The sequence below is a fragment of the Rissa tridactyla genome, chromosome 10, assembly GCF_028500815.1.
Source record: "Rissa tridactyla isolate bRisTri1 chromosome 10, bRisTri1.patW.cur.20221130, whole genome shotgun sequence".
Classification (NCBI taxonomy): Eukaryota; Metazoa; Chordata; class Aves; order Charadriiformes; family Laridae; genus Rissa; species Rissa tridactyla.
In genome coordinates, this window is record NC_071475.1 from 3,498,265 (window position 1) to 3,522,180 (window position 23,916).

At 44.2% G+C, this 23,916-nt stretch overlaps 1 protein-coding gene across 1 annotated transcript; it reads right to left on the bottom strand.

Moving 5' to 3' along the window:
- Nucleotides 1-10,394: 10,394 nt before the first annotated feature.
- On the bottom strand, nucleotides 10,395-22,369 carry SEC61A1 (SEC61 translocon subunit alpha 1). Its single transcript, XM_054216418.1, has 12 exons — nucleotides 22,263-22,369; nucleotides 20,757-20,824; nucleotides 19,990-20,055; nucleotides 19,814-19,892; nucleotides 19,325-19,456; nucleotides 18,388-18,497; nucleotides 18,026-18,179; nucleotides 16,975-17,135; nucleotides 16,128-16,325; nucleotides 15,595-15,786; nucleotides 13,697-13,773; nucleotides 10,395-12,762 (listed from the first exon to the last, which is right to left on the bottom strand). Exons 1-12 carry the CDS (start codon nucleotides 22,267-22,269, stop codon nucleotides 12,576-12,578), a joined length of 1,431 nt encoding a protein of 476 aa, XP_054072393.1. The 5' UTR covers nucleotides 22,270-22,369; the 3' UTR covers nucleotides 10,395-12,575.
- Nucleotides 22,370-23,916: the final 1,547 nt, after the last annotated feature.

Here is a 23,916-nt window from a genome sequence, read left to right on the forward strand (position 1 = left end):
ATGGCAAGCCAGTGAGGTAAGAGGAAGACGAGAAGGGAAAATTCCCCAAAAAAAGGAGAAGCAAGTGCGAGGAAGAAAATCTAGAGAACGGGGAAGAAAAAGCAAAAGATGGAAATATCCTAACAAAAAGAAAGCAAAACCAGAGAGGAGGAATAAACCCTCCGTACAGCGGATGCAAACCAGAGAAAGCAAGAGGAGAAGCAGAAGGGAGACGGGGTGTTTGAAAGAAGGCTGCGCATCGCAAGAGAACAGAGAAGGGAAAGAGACAGGGGAAGGGTAGAAAGGCGAAATGGAGAAGGCAAAAGAAAGAAAAGGACCCCCAAGGGGACACAGCAGGCTCCCCGGCAACGCTCTTCCGAGGAAGCTGATGCCAGTAGAAAAAAGAATTAAAAAAAAAAAAAAAAAAGAAAAAAAAAAAAAGAGTGTCGAGTATAGAAGCAAATCCACCAAAACCCCAGGCAGAGGTTTTACTTCAAGTTATGAATTAAACCATGTTTTCAATTTGTATTAGAGAGACCTCCACACGCTCTCCAAATCAGTGCGCACAGGGGACCTCAAATCCTGCACCCCCTTTTATCACATTGTTTGCTCAAACAGCTTTGTTCCCCTCAATTATCTCACTAGCCAAAAGCCGTCACGATTCACTCCCACCGAAGCCTGTCTCCGACACCTCATCCGCACGCCTGCGGCATCCGACCCGCGTCACCTGGCTGCCGGGCAGCGGGGACACGGGGCTCTCGCTCACTTCCCCAGCCAGGGCGCAGGAACCTGGGCACAACGTCCCCATTGTCAGAGCGCTCCTTGATCTTTCCGATGCGCAGATCAACGATGAGAGCGCCTCGGCGAGAGCCGTCAGCGGGGCCCGCGCCCGGCCCTGCGGATGTGAGGGATCGCAAACGAGAGATGACAGAAGAGACGAGCGCAGCAGGGCAGAGCGGAGACGGGAGGAAGGAGCCAGAAGGTCGGCAAGCGGCAGCAGGTAGGGCCACCACCGCGTGCGCTTGTCATGCGGAGGAAGCCATCGCGGGCTCCCTTTGGAGTGGGAGAACGAGACAATTTTTCCATCTGGGTGAAGTTAATGACTTCCACACTTAACGGGTTGGCTGGCGAGACGAGCTGAAGTGGACACATCCAAAGCCTACAGAGATCACGGGCTCCCTTCCCACTCCAGTCCTACCTGTAACGGCACACGGCGGCTGCACCCAGGAGGCAGCTCTTCCCGGATCCGGGTCGGGGGCTCTGCCTTGGCATCGCCCCCAGCTCAGGCAACTCCTGCCTGCCCGTGCTCGGTGGCACCACTCGCACCCCGGGTCCCAAAGCTCCATCGGCCCAGCGCAGCTGGAGCTTCTGCACCACCAAGCGGCGGGGTCGAGTCCCTGGATCAGGCCGGATGACCCCCATGCCCACCCTCCCCAACAGCAGGATTGGGAACGGGAGGTCTCGGGAACAGGGAAGGCCCAATTTAAAAAAAAAAAAAAATTAGGAAAATACTATAGCATGCTTTCACATGTGCTAATTTTTAAAGCGATAATGTTACTTCTGTATTCCATTACTTGAAAAAATACTTTCTATAAAATGAATAAGTATTTCAAATTTGAGTTATTTTATGTTAAAACAGTAGGTAACTATAATTCCCGTTTATTGCTGGCCAATTTTACTGTCAGTCCTGAATACTGCACTCTGTTAACTACATTGTAATGAATCCATACTGAAATCTCACACCCGTTTTTCCCCAGCTAGTTCTCTAAAACAGAAGTTTCTTGTGTATCTGCATTATTGGGCCTGGATTTAAGTTCTGCTTCGGAGCCACACGTTACAACCTACTTTTCTGTATGCACGTTAGCCATATTGATGCTTTTTATTTCCAATGTCTTATTCCCTCCTATTTTACGGATAAAAGTATTTCATTTCTCTGTCAGTGCAAGAATCTTTCTGTGCAATGCAATCTCATTCTAACGTGGGCTGTATTTTGAATACGACACAGTAAAAGAAATAACAAGTATCTCATAAATATGAGTACTTTCCGTACGGTATCTAATTGTACCAAACACCATTTTTCATCGTTAGAAGAGCGGACAAAGTTTAGCTCAAACAACAACTACGGGAGATATTTCACTTTTCCTAAGAAACTCAGGGGCCTTCTTCCAGAAACAAGATTCTCTCCACTCTTTAGTTGCCCTCAATTTTTTTATTTGAGATTTTATGAAATTCAGCATCTTTGTCTATGACAGCCTCCCACGCAGGCCCTGAATGCCACGTGCTCTGAGACTTGGCAGACTGTTCCCTGCTAAACCAAAACAGGGGAGTGAGCTCACCATCGGCTTTGAATTCGGCGTAGCGCGAGTCGGCCGAGCCCTGTGGCGCCTCGCGCCGTGTTCGCACGGTGACTGGCGTATTCACGTGGCGAGGAAGCAAAAAGGATCCGCGAATCCCTACTCGCTGCTGTTGCACCTTTTTCCCTCCCAGCCAGCGCAGCTCCTTGTGCCAGCCCGATGTAACGCGGCCGCTTTGCCGTGTCACCACAACCACAAACTCGCCGTCTCGAGAGGCGGACAGAGATGGATAGCAAGAACCGCCTGATCGATGGACCTTTCGTCCAACCCTTTATCACAAACAATAGGAGCTGCAACAATCCAAAATATATTTAGGCAACTACCAGGAACTAGCAAGCCAACCGCTGCCATGGACGCCAAAGACAATCCCCCCAGCATCAGAGAAACAGCTTTTCTGCGTCCCAAGTGGTGACAGTCAGGACCTCCAGCCCCGCTTCAGCCTGTCCCTGCTTTTATTATCCCGAACACTCTCCGGGTCTGAGCGCTGCGTGTAGTTTTCCAGACCACTGACCGCAGGAGTGATGAGCTCAAGCTCAGTATTAATGTAAAGAACTATAGCGGCAGCTTTATCGAATGGCTCCGGCCCCTCTGGACATCTATATTGTACAACTTGGATACAGGTGATAGACACCTAAGATTAGAGAGACTGATAACTATATATTCCTAAAGGGTCCTGTCCTTCCGGATAGATTTTTTCAGAGGATGAATTTGCTTTGTCCAATCCAGAAGGAAGGATCTGGCCAGGAGTATTTACACATATCATCACTTGTCTCCAGAAACACCAGCCACCCTCCCTCACCCAGAATCAGCGCAGGGTAACTCCATCCCGCGACAGGAGGTACGCGGTCATCAAATGGCAGTCAAAGACCCACGGAACACATAATTAGGATAAAGCGAGAAAATTAAAAACATGCATCCAGGCTTTCCTAAGCCTTTTAGACAGAAATGAAAAAAAACAAGTGCTCTTGCTATTGTAAGATGGAAACAAATCGTGCAAAGCTCATCTCACGCCCTTTACAAGGTCGCGTTGGACAGGCTCCCAAAGCTCCTGCGCCCCATCTGACTTGGGAGCCAAGGGGATCAGGCGCCGGTGCCTTCCAGCAGACATCTGTGTGACACAAAGCTCCGATACACAGTGAAGAAAGGCCACCTCTGACCTCCGCTGCCCACCTCTCTGGGCTTTCATCCCGCTCCTGAAACCCCTTGGGGTCTTTCTACCACTTAGAGAGGTATTTGGCAAGAGTCACATCAGGCTCCTGCCAGAAAAGGCAAAGCCGCCCTGTCAGATCTGCGCTTTGCTGCTGCGGCAGTAGCTCTGCTGGGAGATGGAACAACGCAGCATCTTTCCAGATGACAGAGGTACCTGCTGGGAGGGCTCCGGGCTGGGGGATGCCAACTTGGAGCTCCTGCGTGTGCAGGAAAACGCCAGCCTCATGGGCGAATGCCAGCGGGCAGGGAGAAGAGATGGCTTTTTGGGGTCTTTAATACGCTCGTGCTCAGCTTTTACAGACTTACAGGCCGTACAATACCCACATACTTTCTGGAAACAGGGCGGTAGGCTGCACGCTCCGGCTTAGCCTCCTGTGACTGCTTCAGGGCTGTGCTTAGCACAGGCGGTTTTGATTTGGTTGGGTTTTCTCACAGCATTTGTGAGACAGATTACACGGAAAACCCCTGGGCCGGCAGGATGCTATCCACCATTCAGGGTAACTTACGGAGTGCTGTTAGTAATGGAAGCACTCGATGGAAGGAGGTGCAAAATCCATAGAAGTGATTCATTATAGACTGCACCGCTCTTCTGTGAACGTCTTTCCCTAAATGCTTCAGAGCATTTAACAAATCCCGATATGAGAAAGATGAAATCTAACAGGTAGCCAGAGGGAGATGAACCGATAGTGAAGCATAAGGTAACACAGCGACTCCGCGGCAGGGACGGAACGCGTCCTCGCTCACACTTTTCCCATGCCAGCCCCCTCATAACAGCATCTTCCTGTTACTGGAGAAACACCGAACGAGTTCCTTTTCCAGCTATCGGGGGACATCAGACACAGACGGAAATTTCCCAGGCACAACCAGACACCCATCCAGGTACCGTCACCCAGAGCCTCCGGGCTGCCCCCACCCAAGCAGGAACCAGAGCACAGCCAAGACCCTCAGGAGCCAAGAGATACCTCCGTCAGTGGGCCCCGTGCAGATGAGAGGGTTTCCCTTCTTACCTCCCCTCCACCTTGGGCTCACATTTAAATGCTGGAGGATGCTACCTACCCCCCAGCTCGCATCAGGGATGTCCTGGTAAACAACAGCCACAGGAACACACTCAGTCCTGTCCTATTTAATCCCTCCTTCCTCCCCTACTGCCCCATCCTCACGGACACAGAGCGCTCTTCAACGCGTTTACCTTTGCTGCAGCACGTTATCGGGGGAAGTGTGAGGTGTGGATAGTCTAAGGGTCACTTCCACAGAGGGACTGAGGCTCTGACACAAGCAATACCTGTTTCGTGCAAGAACGTCCCACCACAGACCCACCCGTGGAACACAAGAAAGCAGGATGGAGGCTTTTACTCAGGTCTTTCAAGTCGTGGGCTGCAGCCCGGGCTAAATAATCATAGAAGCTTCATGGTTGGAAAGGACCTTTGAGATCATCAAGTCCAACCATACACACACCCAAAAAAAAACCCAAACCAAAACCAGCCACAAACAAACAAGCTACAATCTCTGCCACTAGAGCATGCCCTGAGGTGCCAAATCCAGACGTTACTTAAACACCTCTAGGGATGGTGACTCTACCCCCTCCCTGGGCAGGCTGTTCCAGTGCCTGACCACTCTTTCAGTAAAGTAATTCTTCCTCATATCTAATCTAAACCTCCCCTGCCGCAGCTTCAGACCATTTCCTCTGATCCTGTCATTATTCACCTGGGAGAAGAGGCCAACACCCACCTCTCTACACCCTCCTTTCAGGGAGTTGTAGAGGGCAATGAGGTCTCCCCTCAGCCTCCTCTTCTCCAAGCTGAACATGCCCAGCTCCCTCAGCCTCTCCCTTTCTCCCAATTTCTAGAGGGTGCTTCTAGTCATTACAGTCACACAGAGCTCCCTGGGCTGTACCAAGGTAACAGCCTTCAGGCAATTTCATTATTTCTCCAATATCTAGAACCCCGATAGCATCAATCTGTCACCTCTGCTTAGGGAGATTTGAGCTGATTTTATAGCAATTATTTTTAACAACCAAAACCACAGAGAAATGGTTTTGTCTTCTCTTACAGTAAACAGAAAGTGTTAAACTTGATGAATTGCCGGCAGTCAAAGCTCTGACCATCGCTTAATGGACTATGCATAAAGGAAACGCTCTCTGGAGAAGTGGAGATACTCTACAAGGATGAAATAACATCAGGGCTCTCATCTCTCAGCAATTCCGGAAGAACGAAGGAAAACACGACGGTGCCGGCACATGGACCACCCAGTCCCCTGAGTCTCTGTTTCCTACTTGCTGCTGACATAGTGATTTGGGGATTAAGGACAGAAAGAAGTGTACTGCTTTGTTAATTAGCTGCTCATAGCTATGTTTCAGAGAGACCTATTTTATATACGTACACGGGTGCGATTTGGATCTGCATTTCAGTTTCTACAGTGTTAACATTTCTTTCTGGTGCTTCAAGAACAGGCGGCATCAATGAAGGGGTAACACAGAGGCGGCACGGTGCGGACGCTCTGTTGCGGTCAGGACTCTCGCGGTCACCAGCTGTTATGACCTGGTACAAGTCCTCTCCTTCTCTACAGCATTCCCTTTATTTTTTTTTTAAAAAAAGGTTTTTGCCCCCCCCCCCTTTTTTTTTTTAAATTCAGACTGAACAATCTTCAGAGCCGAAAAATCTCTCTCATGTTTTAATTACAGCCAGTACCCACCAAAACGGGCGCTCCCGTGCAAAACAAGCAGCTCCCGCAATATGAGTAACAGCTGAGAATCCACTTCATAAAAACGGAAACCCTTCTAGTTTATCCGCTCTACAACTAGGGCTCTTCTCTTTTCACACGTGAGATACCCCTGTCGCCATTCCAGTTTAAAGGATCGTGCATGCTTCCGAGTATCCACTACAAAAAGTGGGGGTTGCGCCTGTGTGATAAATTGTGATACAGGTGTGTCAAGCTAAATAAAAGTGACGGCCATGCAGCCCAACTGCAGAGAGTTGCGTTAGACCCCCTGGCTTGTGTTACTGTGTTCCATCATTAAATTAGATAAGTCTTATCCCAAATGTTGGCTTGCTCCCGCTGGCCTGTACTGCTTAAGGAATGGGAGGCACTGAGATAAGAGGCAGCTTTTTTTCTACCTCCCTAAAAAGTTAACCCCCCCCCACCCCCGTAAATCGCTCCTCCTTTCGGGAGTTACTCAAAGCAAAAAGGGCCAGGTTAAAAAAATGCTTTTCTCATAACTTAGAGATCACCCGTCCAAGCTCCATCCTCAAGCCTCTCAAGTAAATGAATTCCTTTTTTAAGCATTTTTAACGCACGCTTCCCCATCTTATGAGTTGCTACATCTGCAGAACGGGGAGAAAAGTTTGTACAGTGGAAAGGGAACACCGGGTCGGGCTGAGGCACCAAGGTTAAACAGAACAGCAATTCCTACAGCACGCAGGTTTTCTGGACTTTCTCCTACCGGGAAGATCTCGCAGGCAGCTACCCCTCGGCGATTCCAATCGCCGCCCCCATCAGCACAGTGCACTCACGGTTTGTCGTCAGCAGTCGTCAAACTCCTGGCGCTCGAGAGCGTTCGCAGAGGCACTGAAGCACAGGCGCATGACACCGCCACATCCCAGCTCTGCAAGGGCGCCTCTCCTCACTGCCGTGGCTCCTGCGTGACTTCTTCCCACAGTTCCTTCGTGGGGCTATGGCTTCCCACCACTCGCCCACCAGCAGCTGAGCTCTGCAATCCCCAATCATTGCATAAACCCCTACACTTGGGGCCACGCTGAGCCCTTGCTTCCAGGTGCACCGGGCGTAGTCCTGCCGCCCTTGGGAATCCAGCAGCAGCAACAATGCCTTGTTCTTGCACTGCCAAAAGACAAAGCTATTTAAACAAAAATAAAATTCACGCTTACATAGAGAAGTTAATCCTGCAAAATGTTGTGCTCACTGTTTCCTGCACCCGTGTGTCTGGCGCTGCCTTTTACATTTATAAAGCTTTGCACCACAGGTATACAGGAGAGATGCATAGAGCTGTAAGAACATCAAACGGCTGAAGACAGGCTGAAGATTAAAGTCGATAACGCTCATCTCAGATTTCAGATAGCTAATATTCCCCCAACAGCGCTCACATCATTTTTGGAACCATCCACTTTAGCCTTAATATGTAAGAAGGGGAACCTGGGATTATAGATGTGCCACCTACCCTGATTTTCTCCCAAGCAACACAAAAATGTCCGAAACAGCTTTTTAAAAATTTATATCCTAACTGCTCTTCTGTTTTATTAGTTCCCTCTATTTTAAGCTCGCGGGTATTCATAGCGCTGGAAAATTGACTGGCCCAGTCTTCTTGTTCTCCAACAAGGAATACCTCAGAGCGGGCCTCCCGTCTCTGACCTTGACAGCCGGCTCGGCGATGACGAAGTGTATCATGTCTGCGCTCATTCAGCCTCCGGCCCCTCCGATACAACTGCCAAAGGAGGTGCCAACTGTCAGGGTATTTCCTTTCTGCCAGGCGCTGCCAGCTTGGCCGGCCTCACAGCAGCAATTGCCAGAGGATTGCTAGAACCTGGCCCGCAGAAGAGTTTCAATTTTAGCGGATCCATCCAGTAGCATATTATAAAACAGCAGCTTAAAGTCTAGCTGACTAATTAGGTCCCCAGCTCAGAATATTGATTTTGTTTTTAAATGCTTCCTTTCTCATCTTCTTTCCAATCCCATAGACTGCCTCCGTCTAGGCTTAAATCACGTAGCAATATTCAGCAGACTACGTGGCCGCAACAGCAACTGCCCCTTGACAGCTACCGTGCTTGAAAAATATTAGAAAATATTAGAAATATTATAATCTCTCTAAAAGGAGACGATGACCACTTTCAGCATTTCTGCTCAAAACAACCGCAATCCTCGCCCCGATTCTAGGAAGTACAAATGAACATTGGCGAACTCTGTTCCCAACTTTTTACATTGTACGACACGCAGGAGCGTAGCAGCGAAGGAAAAGAACGAACACACTTTTGGAACAGATTTAATGCGCGTTTCACTGCTCCCTTCCGAGCCGCAGAACCCGGTGCTTCGACTTGCGGTGTAACATTGCCACCAGGCGGGCAAACTCCCCTTTGTCCCGTCCTTGGGGGAGGTTTGGCCAAGCTGGAGGGGCCCCTGTCTCACAGCCCCCGAGCCCCCCATCACACGCAGGCATCGTTTGCACACCTGCACAACTCCCCGCGCAGCTGGGAGGGTGCCGGCCGTGCCGCTCGCCGCGGCCAAAACCCCGACGTTTTTAGGCAGGAAGGCGGCGAAGGCTGGGGTTTCGTGCCAGAAAGCTGGCAGAGGGAGCAGGAGGGGAAGGGAGGCGCGTACCGAGTAAAACATTGGTCTCCCTGCCCTGCACGCTTCTTCTGAAAGCCCTCTTCTTTCCTGGCAATAACGCCCTGCAGCCATCGTGTGTTTGGAACGGCGTGCGCTCACGGCGGGAGAGGCTGGAACGCTGGTTCGGCACACGGCGATGCATCAGGAAGCAGTTTTAGTATTCCAGGCAGCGAGGGCTGACCCAGGGCCTGTCAGCTGTGTCACACCTCGCCGGTAAGCAAACAGCCGCTTACAAACCCCTGCGCGACGCTCCCCAAAGCTGTAATAAAACTGAAGGCCACCTAGAGCTCATTATTCCTTGCTGCAAGAGAGAACAATTAGGAAAAGCAGTTACTGGGCCACTCAGCTTCCTCCTTCACCGACAGCCAGTGGAGAGATCTGTTTCACAAATCACGGTGTTTACAGTCCAGGGACATCCCCAGAAGTAATAAAGGGAGCACAGCCATGAAACGTTTCACAGAATAAAGCAACAACCTTTATAGTTGCAGCCAAAAAGACTTTTTTAAAAAAAAAAAAAAAACACAAAAAAACCCGTTCAAATAATTAGGAAAAAGTCCTTTTGTTTGCCATCTCAAAATTATACGGAGATGTGCTCTAGGAGGAAATGAACTAGAATAAACTAGATGATTTTTAAGGCTTCCTGAACAACGGTGACAGGGACAAAGTCAAACATCCGTCACTTAAGTGCTATGGCACAAGCTTCCACGTGAAATCTACAGTGCAGAAGAAAAGGCTACGCAAAGAATTCTGCACTTAAAAATCCTACCAGCAGAAAGAGGATCTCAAACTTGGCCTTGGTGTTGGCATTTCTCTTAGTTGCCTTGCAGATAACCCATCACAGCTACACTGACTTAATTACGTCTGTGATCACGTGTCTGATAACATTCCTACAGCAACCACCGTTACTAGTAATATGTTTCCTGGGGAGAAATAAAAGGGCAAGGCAGAAATCGAGCTGTTGTTTAAAATTACTTCACACACAACCAAAATCTTGGCCAAACTTCTTGCATCCAATACCAGTATTGGAAATGAATTTGCTTTTAAGCGTATTTCTGTTCAGGAGGAAGATAGGTCTTCCTTACTCCAAGTGAACTTTAAATTAAACTCAGAGAGCCAAACAATATTTGGAACACCATCAGCGTCGAGTTTTGTTCTTTCAATTAGTACCCTGTTACTACTATCACGCTACAAAAAGATTGGCATCGTATTCCCTACGGAAACACAGTGTTTGTTCAACCGATGCATCGTTACCTCCCTCTCCCACTAGTTACTTGTGGGGCGCCTCTTGAATTGCAGCTCTTCTGGAACAGGAAAGCCCGGAGGAATGGTTAAGGTTCTGTTATTTTGGCAACCTGTTGTTAAGAGAAGACCTTGGAGCAAATACAATTTGTCTTTATTTTACACTCAGACTCTAAAGGGCTGTTTTGAGCGGGATCTCTTTCACAGGCGCTTAGGCGGGTAACATCATTCTACGGGTGTTAGAATTCTAACAGTATTCAAAGCACCAAAAGCCAAGCACTAGCTCCAAAGATGAACTTTATTTCATTATAAAGCAGATTGTTTCGGCATTATTTCTTTTTGTTAACATCCACTGTATGATCCGCAGGTCCTGCTCTGAGGACATAGCTGCTCGATAAAAGACAGACTCCAGCACCAGACAACAGAAATGCAGATGCATAGAACAAGTGCTGCTTAGACGCTGAAGAGCCCACGGTCTAAACTGCAACCAGTTCCAACAGATGATAACGACCAAAAAAACAGGTACAGCTCCAGCCCAGCCAGAACTGCGTGCCCAAAAGTGGAGTCCTTTATTTCAAAACAAAATCTGTATTGGGCTTCCTGGAAAAACAGCAACAACAAAAATCCCCAAAGCAGAAGAACCACCACACCACGCTTCTTCCCTCTCCTTTTAAAGTCACTCTTTAACTCTCCCTTATTTCACATCGAAATTGTGCTGTGGCATACTAGGACTTCATGAAAGACAGAAAAATTAATGAACGTAGTGTGAAATAATAGTGAATGGTTGGTAAACGAGCAGAGCATTTCACTTTATCCCAATACTTTTGTTCCTTTTCCAATTGTGATCCCCGCCCCAGGAGTTTCACTTTTATTGACAGATGTATCTCACTCCAAATTTGCAGATTTCTCACACATTTGGTATTTGAGCTCAGTGCCTTTAGAAGGGCTTCTGGGTGTCATCTGTGCTCCTTGGGTACGTAACACAGTCCCATCACTCCAAGCAGAAACAGTAATTCATATACTGTCGGCCCAACATGCCAAAATGCCCAGAAGGCATGTTGATGCGGTGTAGAGAGACATTCCAACATTTTAAGTCCTCGCTCTGGTCTCCACGTTGTCCAATTCCAACGGGGGAAAGGTGTATTTACAAGACTCATACACAAATATTTGCATTTGGTCCTAGGCACCTTATTAGTACTGACAATCTAAATTAAACTGGAAAATTAAGTATTATTCTGGTCCATTAAAGCTTTTTACTGTAACTTCTCCAATTTGAAGGCGTGATCCTCAAAAAAAGGAGTCCCAACACCTTCTGAAAAAGTAATTTTCTATGCACCATTCAAGTCAATGGATGGAAAAAGCCTTCTACGCAAGCAACAAGAGTTATCTGACAAGGGTCTCATACCTAGATCTATAGAAACAGACAAGTAACATACATTCTTTTCACACTCCTTTGTGGTAATGAGACTCAAAATTCGCTAGATATGAGTAGTCAGATAACACCCCGATTGTTACAAGACCAGAATTTATTATCAATGAGAGAAACTTAGCTTTAGCAAAGAGCACAAGCAGATTTGCATCTAAGCAGCCATAACATCCATTTCTTTCAGCCAGCATCAGAACTAGAAGTGCTACCACTAACAGCGATGAAAATTAGAAGGTTTTACAAAGCTGCCAGTATGACCAAGTTTCAAAGTCGCAACTCTTAGGCACAGATTCTGGCAGAATCTAGATTGACCTGAGTTTTCTGCTGATGGAGGAGGAGTGGTGGGAAAGAACACATTTTTACCTTAAACAGAAACTTGACAACAGTCTCAAGCCAATATTCAACATCGAACAAGGTCTAGCGTAGTAATTACAAGACAAAACATTTGGAACTCGAGATATTATTTAGTAAAAAGAAACAACTGCCTTCCAAATCTGCCATACTGAAAAAAATAACCCAACCACAAAACTGAACATATTAAACACTGTTTGTGCTTACAACCATAATTACGGAACTTGAGCATTAGAGGGAGAGTTTTTTCTCACCACTACTGCAAAGGAGCTGCAAAAATAAGTAAAATGGAAAAAAAAATCCCTTCCAAACATTCAACCCTCCCCACAATTATTTACTAAAACCTGTAAAGGCTTCAGGTATACTAAATTTGAAAGGGGCTCAAAAAAATGTCAAGATTCATTGAATTAAATTCAATTCAGAAAGCTGATTCTCCTAACACATAATTAAAAAACAATTTCCTTAAAAAAATTTTTTTGCACCTTTTTACTCATCAATTTATAAAATTCAAACAGTATGCTAGAAAAGTTTGAGAACATAAGGGAATGCACTTTGGAAACATTAAAATATGTGTTCCTACAGAATGACATTATCAAGTTTACATTACATTACTTCTTTTCACCTGACTGGCTATATTTTGAGAATGTTCCTCCCCTCTTTCCTGGGTCCATGAGAAGCTAGCTTTAGAAAAGAAGAGCTCCCATACTGCCAACTTCACTCTGTTCCTTTACAAAAATTTCAAAGTACTGATAAATGATAGTGACAGCGAGCAAAATTCCAGTTCCAGACCCTATTGCCCCAAGGAAGTCTGCCAACACAGAGAGGGCGCCAATACAGAGACCACCAAATGCAGCAGCTGTAGGGATGTACCTGTGAAACACAAAACGAGAACAGAAAAGGTACCATCAGGGTTTGCTCAGGATACTACAAATACATTAGGGGTAGTGGTATGTGGGATCTATGGGAAATATTTACATCAGAGGCAGGTTGCTTTCTAGAAAACCAATCCCACTGAGAACCTAAAGAAGACTTCAGAGATAATCTAACCAGGTGGTTTGAAAAAAAACTAAAAAAGAATGAAACTAGATGAACTGGAAGAAGTCAGTGGTAGAATACTCTCCTCTCTCATGTGTCTACCTATCCAAGATGAGGAACATCCAATAGTGCCAGTATACTAAGTAAAGAAATAAAAACCTCAACCCGACAGGACGGAAAAAAAATGCTAAGCTAAGAAGAGAAGGTATTACAGTCTACCACGCAATTAAGCACAAAGATTAATTTTAGGGCTACTAGCTCAAGTCATTTGCAGATGACTGAAATGTAAAGTTACAATAACATTTCTGTAACACGAAGGGTGCATAGATCTTACCCTACAATTACAAAACCTAGAGACTGACCCCTGCCTGCCTCTGCACCTAATAGATTTAAGTAACTACTTGTCTGCGTGAAAACAGTACACAAGATATAACACATTAAAACTTACAATAAAATATACTTGTGCATCAGTTTCAAGTAGTAAAATACCCTCAAATGCTTATTATTAACTATAAAAATGAAAAAACTGAAACAAAAGGAAAATACAAGCTCCAGAATTTAAAGCACATTCTCTAACTGTAAGGCAAGAATATGCTGCGCTGTGCAAGTTCAGTCATTCATGAGAGACAATATTCTGTGTCTCATGCATGTAATGTTGAAGCTGAAAGAATACTTGTGTTCTAGGGTCTAGAAAATGGAAGTCAAAGCAAAATTCTCAATGTGTTTCCCTGTAACACTATATAAATAGCCTGTGAAACATTTAGCTCACCTGTTTAGTTCATGTACCATTGAAGTTTCTCTGTGGCCTCGCATTACCATTTGCTGTTCTTTCAATTGTTTGGCAACCTGTATTGAATCAAGGAATGGAGCAAGTAAGTTTAGCATCATTCGCCAAGGCCATGGAACTTAGGACTACAGAAAAAATGAAGCAAGGCATTTCAGCAAATGGTGGTGGTTTGGGGTTTTTCTGGGGGGCGGTGGTGTGGTGGTTGGTTTTGAGGTTTTGTTTTGGGTTTTTGGTTTTGTTTTTTTTAAATATTATTCGTCTGAGTTTAAAATATCCAGTATTTTAACTTCAGAGAGACTGTAGTCACAGGGACTTTTCCACATTGTCAATTATGCAAAGCTTTTTGGATAATTCTAGCCCTATTGAGAAAAAGACGAACCTGGAAACTGGCAGACTCTCATATACATAACTCAATTCCTGTTTTGCCACCTGCCCTTCTCCTGGTCAGGGTTTAGATTTGAGCAAAACCACCCTATGCAGTGCCTACTCCTACATTTCAGTTTCCCACACTCAGTTGAGCTAGATAGAAACGATACGACTCAGAAAGAATCCCTTCTTGGAACATTATTCTTAAGTTGTATTTCTGCAATTGTACACGGTTACAACAGAGCCCTGCAAACATTTTACTAACAACCGAGGGGAAGTGAAACTGTAGCAGGGACCTTCTAAAGCTGCCTGTCACTGAATCTAACATACTGAGAAAACACACTGTCGGATGATTAAATTAATAGTTTTCCACTATATTGTGAACATTTAAGTAACGACTTAGCGATTTTTATTTTTCACCTTGTTTACGTGAACTTAAAATAATTTTCTTCAGCATCAGGAAAACACATTAAAGTGTTAAAAAGCTGTATGCTGGTTTATACTGAAAAAAAATCTGGCTATACATGGCTGCGAGTGCTTCCCTGCATGCCTGACAGCAAGCAGCGAGATGCAAGTCCAAAACAAGAGTGCTCACGCTGTTACAGTAACTGTGCAACTCTTACATATTTGTTAAAGAATGGATTAAACCATTCCATATGGCTGCCAAACTTGATTTCCTACCCAAAAGCCACACAATACAAAGATACCACAATGACAACTATTTTCCATCTTGTTTTCCAATTTCAGAAGGATTTATTTGCCGAATATTAAATATCCTGTAGCAAACGGAAATTTTGAGAAGCTAGGCTCAGGTACATTAATGCACTGCACTATCTTCTCTGTTATCAGTGCTCTCAAGTTAAAAATAACAACCTCTAGTTCATCTTCCACAAAGAGAAATGAAGAACTCTCTATGCCAGACATGGGTATTCAAGTTTTACCTGCAAGTTCTTAAACGGCATCTGCCTATCTGTCATGGCTTGGCCAAACTGGCCAGTGAAACAAACGACAGACGCTTTCCCCCACCTCTCACTTAGTTAGAAGAGGCTTAGCTGAAAAGTAAAATTACTGAACAGAAAATCAGTTCTGTTTGCCCTCAAAGCCTAACATCTGCACACTGCGCATTTGTCATTTGTCACTGAAAGAGTTTCTACCTTTCACGTTACCTTGCCTCCCCTCGCAGTGATCAGATGTCACATAGCAATGTTCAAAGTTTCCTAATGTCAATTAAATCAATTATTTGGGTCTTGTTGTTTTTGAAAAAGCAGTAAAGAAAACAGGGCAAAAATTAACCCATTCTGCCTGTATCCTCCCCTCGTATGAAAAAGACAAAATTTCTTATTTTTAAAAGCTCTTTCTGATCCAGAATCAAAGTCACTGTTTTTACAAATGACAAATGTTACCAACAAGATCACCAGCATAACAGCTATTTCAGAAGAAAGTCAGTCTTACTCTCACAACAGCCCATCTGTTTTCATCATGTAAGCTTACCTAATTTACCATTTTAAACTTACATCTTTGGCAGAGGAGCCAGAGACTTCAATCCATGTCTTGGAGAAGAAAGCGCAGGAGCCCAACATAAATACAATATAAACAACTGCATGGACAGGGTCTTCTAACACTGAAGAAAAGGACTCTGGAGGCGACAGATAATAACAAAGTCCACCAACTGGATAAGCACGAGCAGGGCCTCCAGATGACGTGTCCTAGAAGAAGGAAGCAAGCAGTCATCAACTTTCTCACTGTTTCTTAGCCACTAAGTTAAGCCTGGATTTCTATCACCTTCATGTCACTGTGTATCATTACCGCTACAGCATCACACAAAGATTCAACTTTACTGTCACGAGCAGTTTCTGAAGTAGAAGTGGAATACAATAAGGAACAGCAAAAATACCTAGGACAGCAAAGGGCAACCCAAGGTAAAAGATAAATGGAGACCTAACATCTACGCTCATCACAGCAGGTCTCAAATTCTACCATTAAATTTAAACAAATTACTAATAATGGTGCTCATAAAGCTATATGCAAGATTAGAAGGAATACTCACAGACCAAGTGCCCAGCAGGCTAACCAGTAAGTTGCCGCTGAAACGAGCAGAAAGCATCTGGGAGATGACGTACAAGTTTGACACCAGGGCGGACTGAAGAATAATGGGAATGTTGGAGGTATAGAACAGCTTGATAGGGTAGGTGTTGTACTGGCCACGGTAGCGAGCAGATTTGATAGGAAGGTCCACTCTGAAGCCCTGAAAAGTTTTCAAAAGAAAGTCCCCCATTATATCTCGACACAAACCTGTTCCATAGGTCACAAAATGCAAGTGCAAGGCCTTGACAGCAACATCAAAAAACCTGCAATCATCTTGTGCAAATACACATACTCTACCCAGAGGGCTAGCCATGCAAACACTCTGCAAAGGGCCTGGAAGCCTGCAAGGCTGCTTAACGGACACATATAAGAAGGTATGAAAGACATAGACATGAGAAGAAATCTGAAGTTTCAAGAAGATTGAACATAGTGGCCAGGAAAAGAAACATTAACTTTCTATACTCTTCACCAGTTTGCTGCAACAAACAGTAAGAGACATACAGGCTTAAAGACTTCAAAGTATTTTCCAGCAAAAAGCAACGGCATTTGGGTTAGGCAGCAATATTACATGTACACACTCATCTGCGTTTTTCTCAGAGACCAAAGTAGGTCAAGTTTTTTGTGTGGCTACAGTAAGCATGGAAACTGATTAAGAGAAGCTGGTGTGAAATGAACACACAGATGTTGCAGGTACAAAAATAAGCCTTCTGAAGGCACTAGAAAGTGAAAATATAATTTCCTGTAGAAGGAAGCAGATTACAGATCTACTTCCATACAAACAGTTTTACATCCTCTTTATTCCAACTGACCTGGAAATATATTACAATAGCAAAGACAAAGATGGTGGCAATCAGATTCATAAGGTTGGGGAGATTCTGACGGTAAAAGGCCTCACGAAGAGCTCTGACTTTGTCTGTACGAGTAGCCAGAAGATGGAACAGAGCAATGATGGCTCCCTCAAATTCCATGCCTTGGAAAGGAAAAGAAAAACCAAATTAGGCGTGCTGTGATTATCTCCAAACTTCAGTGCTTTGTCTCATTAGGCACACTTCTGAACTGCAGGATTCAGAGCAGGATTTCTCCAAGTCTTTTTCATCTTGAGCATATTCACAGAACTTCACTACTGTCATCCTTCATATTAGCTATGTTATTTCCAACAGTTTTTTCAAATCCCCCTGTAGCAGCCTAGAAACTAAACTGACATTCACCAAGTTCTTTCCCCCTTTCCTCCTCCTCCCCCAGGAAAAAAAAAAAATAATCAGGAAGGCAGCATTCTTTGTAGTATCATTCATAGTGAGACACTAGTTACTGTTTGTGTTACAGCAAACGTGCTAACCTCATGTATGTTTTCTACTATACAGCATCAAACAAGATCACCTCCTGCTAGGTCTGCAGAATAAGGTCTTTGGGGCAAAGAGTAAGATGTGCAAGGAGCAGAAAGAAACAGATTATATTTGTCAGTAAGTTGGGCAGCAACTGTTACAGAATGGCAGTCTACCATTATCGAGTTTTAATGGAGGCACTGTAAGAAATTAAAGTTGAGGAAATATCTTGCGAGATACTACAAAATTCAAAAGAAATGTCTTTGTACTTGCACTACATAGCTAAGATGTTAGTATGCTTAGATAGCATTTGCCATCTAAACTAACACACTGCAAAAAAGATTTTGCTTTTTTGTACAAAATTAAGACTTTTCTACAACTGACATTTTTATATTTTAAGTGATCGTTGTACTCTCTATATAAAAATGTAAAGAGTTGGAATTTTTAAAGACGGGGGGAAGCTACTTGGGTTTTTATGTTTCATTTGATAAAATAATTGAATCCTAATGCAAATAAAGAGAATGGACTGTCATATTACCTCGCCCCGTGTTCACCGTGGTGGGACTGAATGCCTTCCACACAATAGTCTCACAGATGTTGGTAGCAATGAAGAGAGAGATGCCAGAACCAAGACCGTATCCTTTCTGTAGGAGCTCATCCAACAGTAGAACTATCAATCCAGCAACAAAAAGCTACAGTAAAAAAAGAAATAAATCATTAGTCCCACCCCTTTTTAATTTTTGTTAAAAAATGAACTTGTATTAAAAGACAAGGAAAGACTATATATATGAGGAAGCAGTAACACTTTGATGTCTTTTCTCTGCATGTGGACAGGCAGTCTCTAAGGACGACTTTTTTATTATTTCAGAGGGAGAATAAGTAGAGAGGACTAGAAATTACCTGAATTGTGATAAGCAAGCAGATACCAGCACCCATCTCAGATGGGTCTCCATACATTCCAGTCATTACATAGACAATAGACTGTCCGATGGTAATGATCATTCCAAACACTGCAGAATACAAAAAAAAAAAAAAAAAAAGGGGGTGGGGGGTGGGAAGAGGTCTGTATTAGTTCTGGAGATTTATGTCAGTGGGCTATTAAGAGAAATATAAATTACTTCTTTGTAGAGAAAGTTCGGAAAGAATACTTAAGTCACAGAATGTTTAAATTCAAGGGCAAGTTAAATTTGACTGAAATCTGGCACTGAAAATATAAATACACACAGACATTACAGAAACAAATACACTGAGAAGCCAGAGGTTTTGGTTACTGAAGATTGCTTTAGACATTGAAAACTCTGAGGGTGTTAAGATATTACTTTAGTAATTTAGGATTTTTTTTTTTTTTTTCCAGTAAAAAGATCATAAGTAGCATGGTACAGCACAAAATAGCTAAAGAATACTCAAATTTTTCTAAAAGCTGTTTATCAAATGAGCACAGAGATGTCTTATTGCTGAGAAAGAACCATGCTTGAAAGTGCAAGGTAAAAACTACAAACATCTTAGTATTATCTTTTTTAGGTTAGCACTGACCAACACAATTTAAAAGTCCCCACAGACTACATATTGCTCAGTTTATCCAATGAGATTAGGGCAGCATTGTCAATTGCTGATAATTCTCCTTTACAGACCTCTCTGCCATTTAACAGCTAACAAGCCAGAGGGCAGTTAAGTAAAAGACTGATGAAATACAGAAAACTGCAGCACACCATGAACACACAGCATGACATAAACTCATATATCTGATTCCAACATTCATCATGTGGTCAGTTTATACTTTCCGTTGTTAGGCACAGAAACTATAAAACATCAGCCTTTAATATCAGCTGCTACTTACATTTCTGTGCTCCGTTGAAGAGAGCTCTGTCCTTTGGGGTGTCACCAACTTCAATTATTTTGGCACCTGCCAAGAGCTGCATGATGAGCCCAGAAGTGACAATAGGTGAAATGCCCAGCTCCATCAACGTACCTGCCGGACACAGGAGGCACAATGGAAGAAAATAACAGGGTGTACCATACCCAGGCACCTATGAAGTTCAAGATTAGGTTTTTCCACACTTTGCGTCACAATGAAGAAGATAAAAAAACTCCAAATCTCCATAGATGTAAATGGCTTCAATGATAACAGAAGCTTGTTAAAAGTCAGTCTGATAAGCTACTGAGAAGTACTGTGTTACTTAAGAATTATGTTTGCTGAAAAAAGAATTTTGCTGTCAGGAACAGCTTTACTTTATATAAAACATTAAAATAGAGTGCGATGCAGGAACAGGTTCAAAAACGTTTTGGTCCAAGTTAAAAACTTCGCTCCTGATAAGACTGACCATACCTCTATTTGATGCCAAAATCACTCTCATCCAGTAGAAAGGATCTGCTGAGTCTGATGACATGATACCAAACAAGGGAATCTGAATTTCCAACAAACAGAAGAAAACAGGATTAGAGACTTCATAACACCCTTGAACCCTTTTAGCTCTTCCTTAAAAACAAGGGAAAGAAACATACCTGGCAGCATACTAAGAAGATGAAAAGCGTGATAGCTGTCCATAGTACCTTTTCTTTAAATTGAATCTAAAGGGGGGGGAAAAAAAAAACAAACCAACAAATCCAACAACAACCAAACATGATAAAGCTGTCAAGATGACAAGATCTAGTCAATCAAGCAAACTTTCACAGTAGCTAAAGCTCACTTGATTTTCTTGTGAATGCACAAAGCACAGGACATCCTAAAGAAAACTCACTCTTCACCCCTTTTATACCATATAACACCAAGGAGAATGATAAATATTTATTGAAACTTTAAGCCAAATAAACAAGCTTACACCAATGGAAGGTAATTCTAGTACTTCCACAGAAATACATCTTACGTTTTCACAAGAAAGAGCTTCTGGTGAGAAAAAAAATAAAAATACAGAGAAGCTTATCTTAGTAAATAATCTTTGATTAGAACTTAAGAAGCAAAGATTTTCAAGTTGCTATTTTAAACTACTCTAGTTTACACTTCAGAATGTACTGCTTTCAAGGTCTCATTGCTCCCTGTTATGGCATAACCATATCCGCACAATTGCATTTACCAGCAAATATACCCTTGTACAACCATTTCTGCAGTGCGGGATGTACCAGGCAAGCACACAAACAATTGTGTGCAGAACTGCCATTCTCCCAACGGAAAAAAAAAAAAACAAAAAACCAAATCCTGCAAATACAAACTAAGCTTTAGCATTGTATACTACACAAATACAGACATATGAAGGAAAATTTTACTAACTTACTTTCCGTTCTGGCTTTTGGATTTCAGGCAAGATAACACAGAAGGGCTTGATTACTTCAAGAAATTTTACTGTAAGGAAATTAATTAAAAGACAAAATGAACACACAGATACAGAGAACATAGGAAAAGCTCAAGTAAAACTGAATTTGGACACGTACTTTATATATCAGAAGTCCCAGTTAAGGACAAAGATTTGTTGTTAGGGGTTTTTTTTAGGTTTTTTTTTGGTTTTTTTTTTAAATTAAATTATCTGTTCTAAATATAACGTACTAGCTGAACCCCTGTGTAAGCAAAATATAGACTGCAAACAAAAAAAAAAACACATGAGGAGTTTTCTCCTTTTACTGAGTAGGCTGACAGCACAAAAAAAGACCCTTTCCGTTGTTTTGCATGAGTTTATCAATACCATTGAATTTTTATTTCATATTAGCTTCTCCTCTAGCCCAATATTTGAGAAATGTAATACCCAAGACAGTTTTAAGTCAGGGTTTACTTTTGGTTCATACAGCTTAAGAACGCCTACAAACTACGCATAAGCAACAATTCAAAGTAACTTTACAGAACGCCTAATGCAATGATCTCCTTCTAGTCAAAAGGACACATCTTTAAATCAGAAGAGTTGTCTCAGTCTTAGAAAAAGGATACAAAAGAAAAGAGTATCTGCAAAGTCACAAGATCTCCTAGGAGCAGAGAGATGTGATTTTAACAATACTAAACTTCTTAAGACAAACGTAAGACTGCACACACATTTTGGATAGATTTGAATTAAGAAGCGTACAAAGATGCAGAACTGAAACTACTAGTGGCTTTCCACTTCTTTGTCAAAGGCAGCCACTTCAGTGTCAATTTTGTCCATAAAAATTACTTAATTTCAAACGCTTGAAAAGTTACACTGGATTGGGGTTTTAAACTTAAACCAAACCGTGATTCTCTCCTACATCTACAATAACATACAGATTGACTAAGATGCTTTTCAAGCAGCAGACTCGAAAGACTCCCATTCACTCGGATTAAATCTCGACTGCAGATCGCCGTTTATAGTTTAATCTGACAACGCCACTGATTTTTTTTGGCTCAAAGCGTTTTGACCAACGTGACAGCCTGTCTCTCCCTGCCGCGGTACCGGGATGGCCGGGATCGCGCGTGCCCGCCCGACGGAGCGGCCCGGGCACCGGGCACCGCAGAGCAAGCTCCCTTCCCTAGGAAGAGCTGCCATAACCAGGAAATGGGTCTTTCACCGTGAGAGGGGGGCAAATAACCCAGAGGGAGCCCCCAATCCAGAGGAAGGGAAACGGGCGCAGGCCACGGAGGGAGGCCACAGGCCCAGGCCGGGGGCTCGCCAGACCCTCAGAGGCGCTCCCGTGGGACGAGCCCGTCCCAAGGCGCCTGTGAGAGAGAAGGGGGCGGCCGAGCCGCGGCCCCTTGGCCGTCACGCGCCCCGTGGAAGCCCCGCTTCCCTCCCTTCCCCTCCCGTGCCGCCGGCCGGCCGAGGCGTCCCGGTACTCACTGCCCATGGCGGCCGCCGGACGGGCGCAGACAGCGGGCGGCGGCGGCGGGCTCGGAGAGACACGTCAGGGGTTGATCCCGGCCGCCCCCTTCCGCTTCCTGCCACGCGCCGGGCGCCACTGCGCAGGCGCCCTTCCCCGGAACCGCCCCTCCAGCACCCGCCGCAAAGCGCCTACAACTCCCGTCATGCACTGCTGCCGGGGGCCAGGACCCTCCAGGGAGGGCGGAAGGACCCTGATGCTTATTGGCTCCCCGCGAGGCTGGGCAACCAATCAGATGACGAGGTGGCGCGCGGGTTGCTGGGAGTTGTAGTCTGAGCGCCCCCTCGCCGCCATCTTAATGGGGCATAGGGCTGGCAGCGGGGGAAGGCTATGGGGAGGTGCTGAGGTCGTCGGTTATTTTGAGGAACGCATGTTTTAGCTACCAAAAATCGTAACGTTGGTTTATGAGATTTCGACAGATGAATATGTAAATAAACACTTAAAATTTATTTGCCGCTTTTGTGGTTTTATGCTGGAATGTTTTAGGCCTTTCTCTGCAGTAAAGAAACTCCCTGCATCCCCCACGCAAAATGGCAGCCGGTGGTGTCACGCTGTCACTGCGCGCCTGAGGCTGGGTTTAACACACCCAGAGCGAGCTGGGCTTCCAATAAAATATAGAGCATTGGTAAAAAAGTGAAACGTGCCATGTGTCTGAGAAGTCATCGTACATCAAAATGTCACTGTGTCACCCAGGAGCACCAACAAGGGGAAAAGGTTGGCCTTTGGAAGGTTGGACCTGATGATCCTTGAGGTCCAACCAGGTTCCAACCTGCTGTTCTATGCTTATGTGCCTCTGTGATTCAATAAGTGAAATGTGCTCACACTGAGGTACTGCTAAAGGTATTTGTTTCTGAGACTCCCATCATGTCCTCTGTGCTTTCCAGGCCTTTGTAGAGGGAGTTACCACCGGTCTGAAAATGAAAGGTAAACAGAAGTTAGAGGAAAGAGAAAAGCAAATAGAGGTGTTACTACAAAGCAACTAAAGTCAGCATATAAGCATATAGACTCTATGAAACCCATTTCTAATTAGAGGTAAAGCAACCACTTCCCAACTGACATGCTGTCTTGCAGAGGTGATTTGATAAGATCATTTGACTTACTGACATGGGCACCAGTTTACCAGAGCCGAGAGGTGGAAAAGAAGGAATAACTACCAGTGGTTTTGTGGAAGTCTGGGCAAGGAAGCAAGAGCAGTGATCCCGGGGATCAATGGTAGAAGCATGCAACAAAGTGCCAGAATTTGCTGAATTTATTAAAATAAGGCAAATTATTAATAGTGAGAGGTACTGATAACATCACTGTGTCAGATCACTGCTGTGTTAGAAAGGGTAACGTGGCTTTATCCTTATCTAAATGGCTCATCTGCTTTTAGACCTTTAGAAGTCAGGTGTCTAGGTAGTTGTCTAGACTCTGTGGTCAGTGGAGATACACGTTGACACCTCTGGAGAAATACTCTACCTATCTCACACATCTGTTTTCAGATTAGGTGAATCATCCTCCAGAGGTATCTATTGATTATAGAGGGAACTAAGGTGACCACTTTAGACTAGATACCTATATTTTAGACATCCGATGTTAAAAGAGATGAATTCCACCCATGAAGACTAAAGGTGT

Coding starts and splice junctions, on each gene's coding strand:
- SEC61A1 (XM_054216418.1), bottom strand. Junction 19,457..19,813: donor GATTTTGGCATCAAATAGAG/GTATGGTCAGTC, acceptor TGTGTCCGGCAG/GTACGTTGATGGAGCTGGGC. Junction 18,498..19,324: donor CTTCAACGGAGCACAGAAAT/GTAAGTAGCAGC, acceptor TGTATTCTGCAG/TGTTTGGAATGATCATTACC.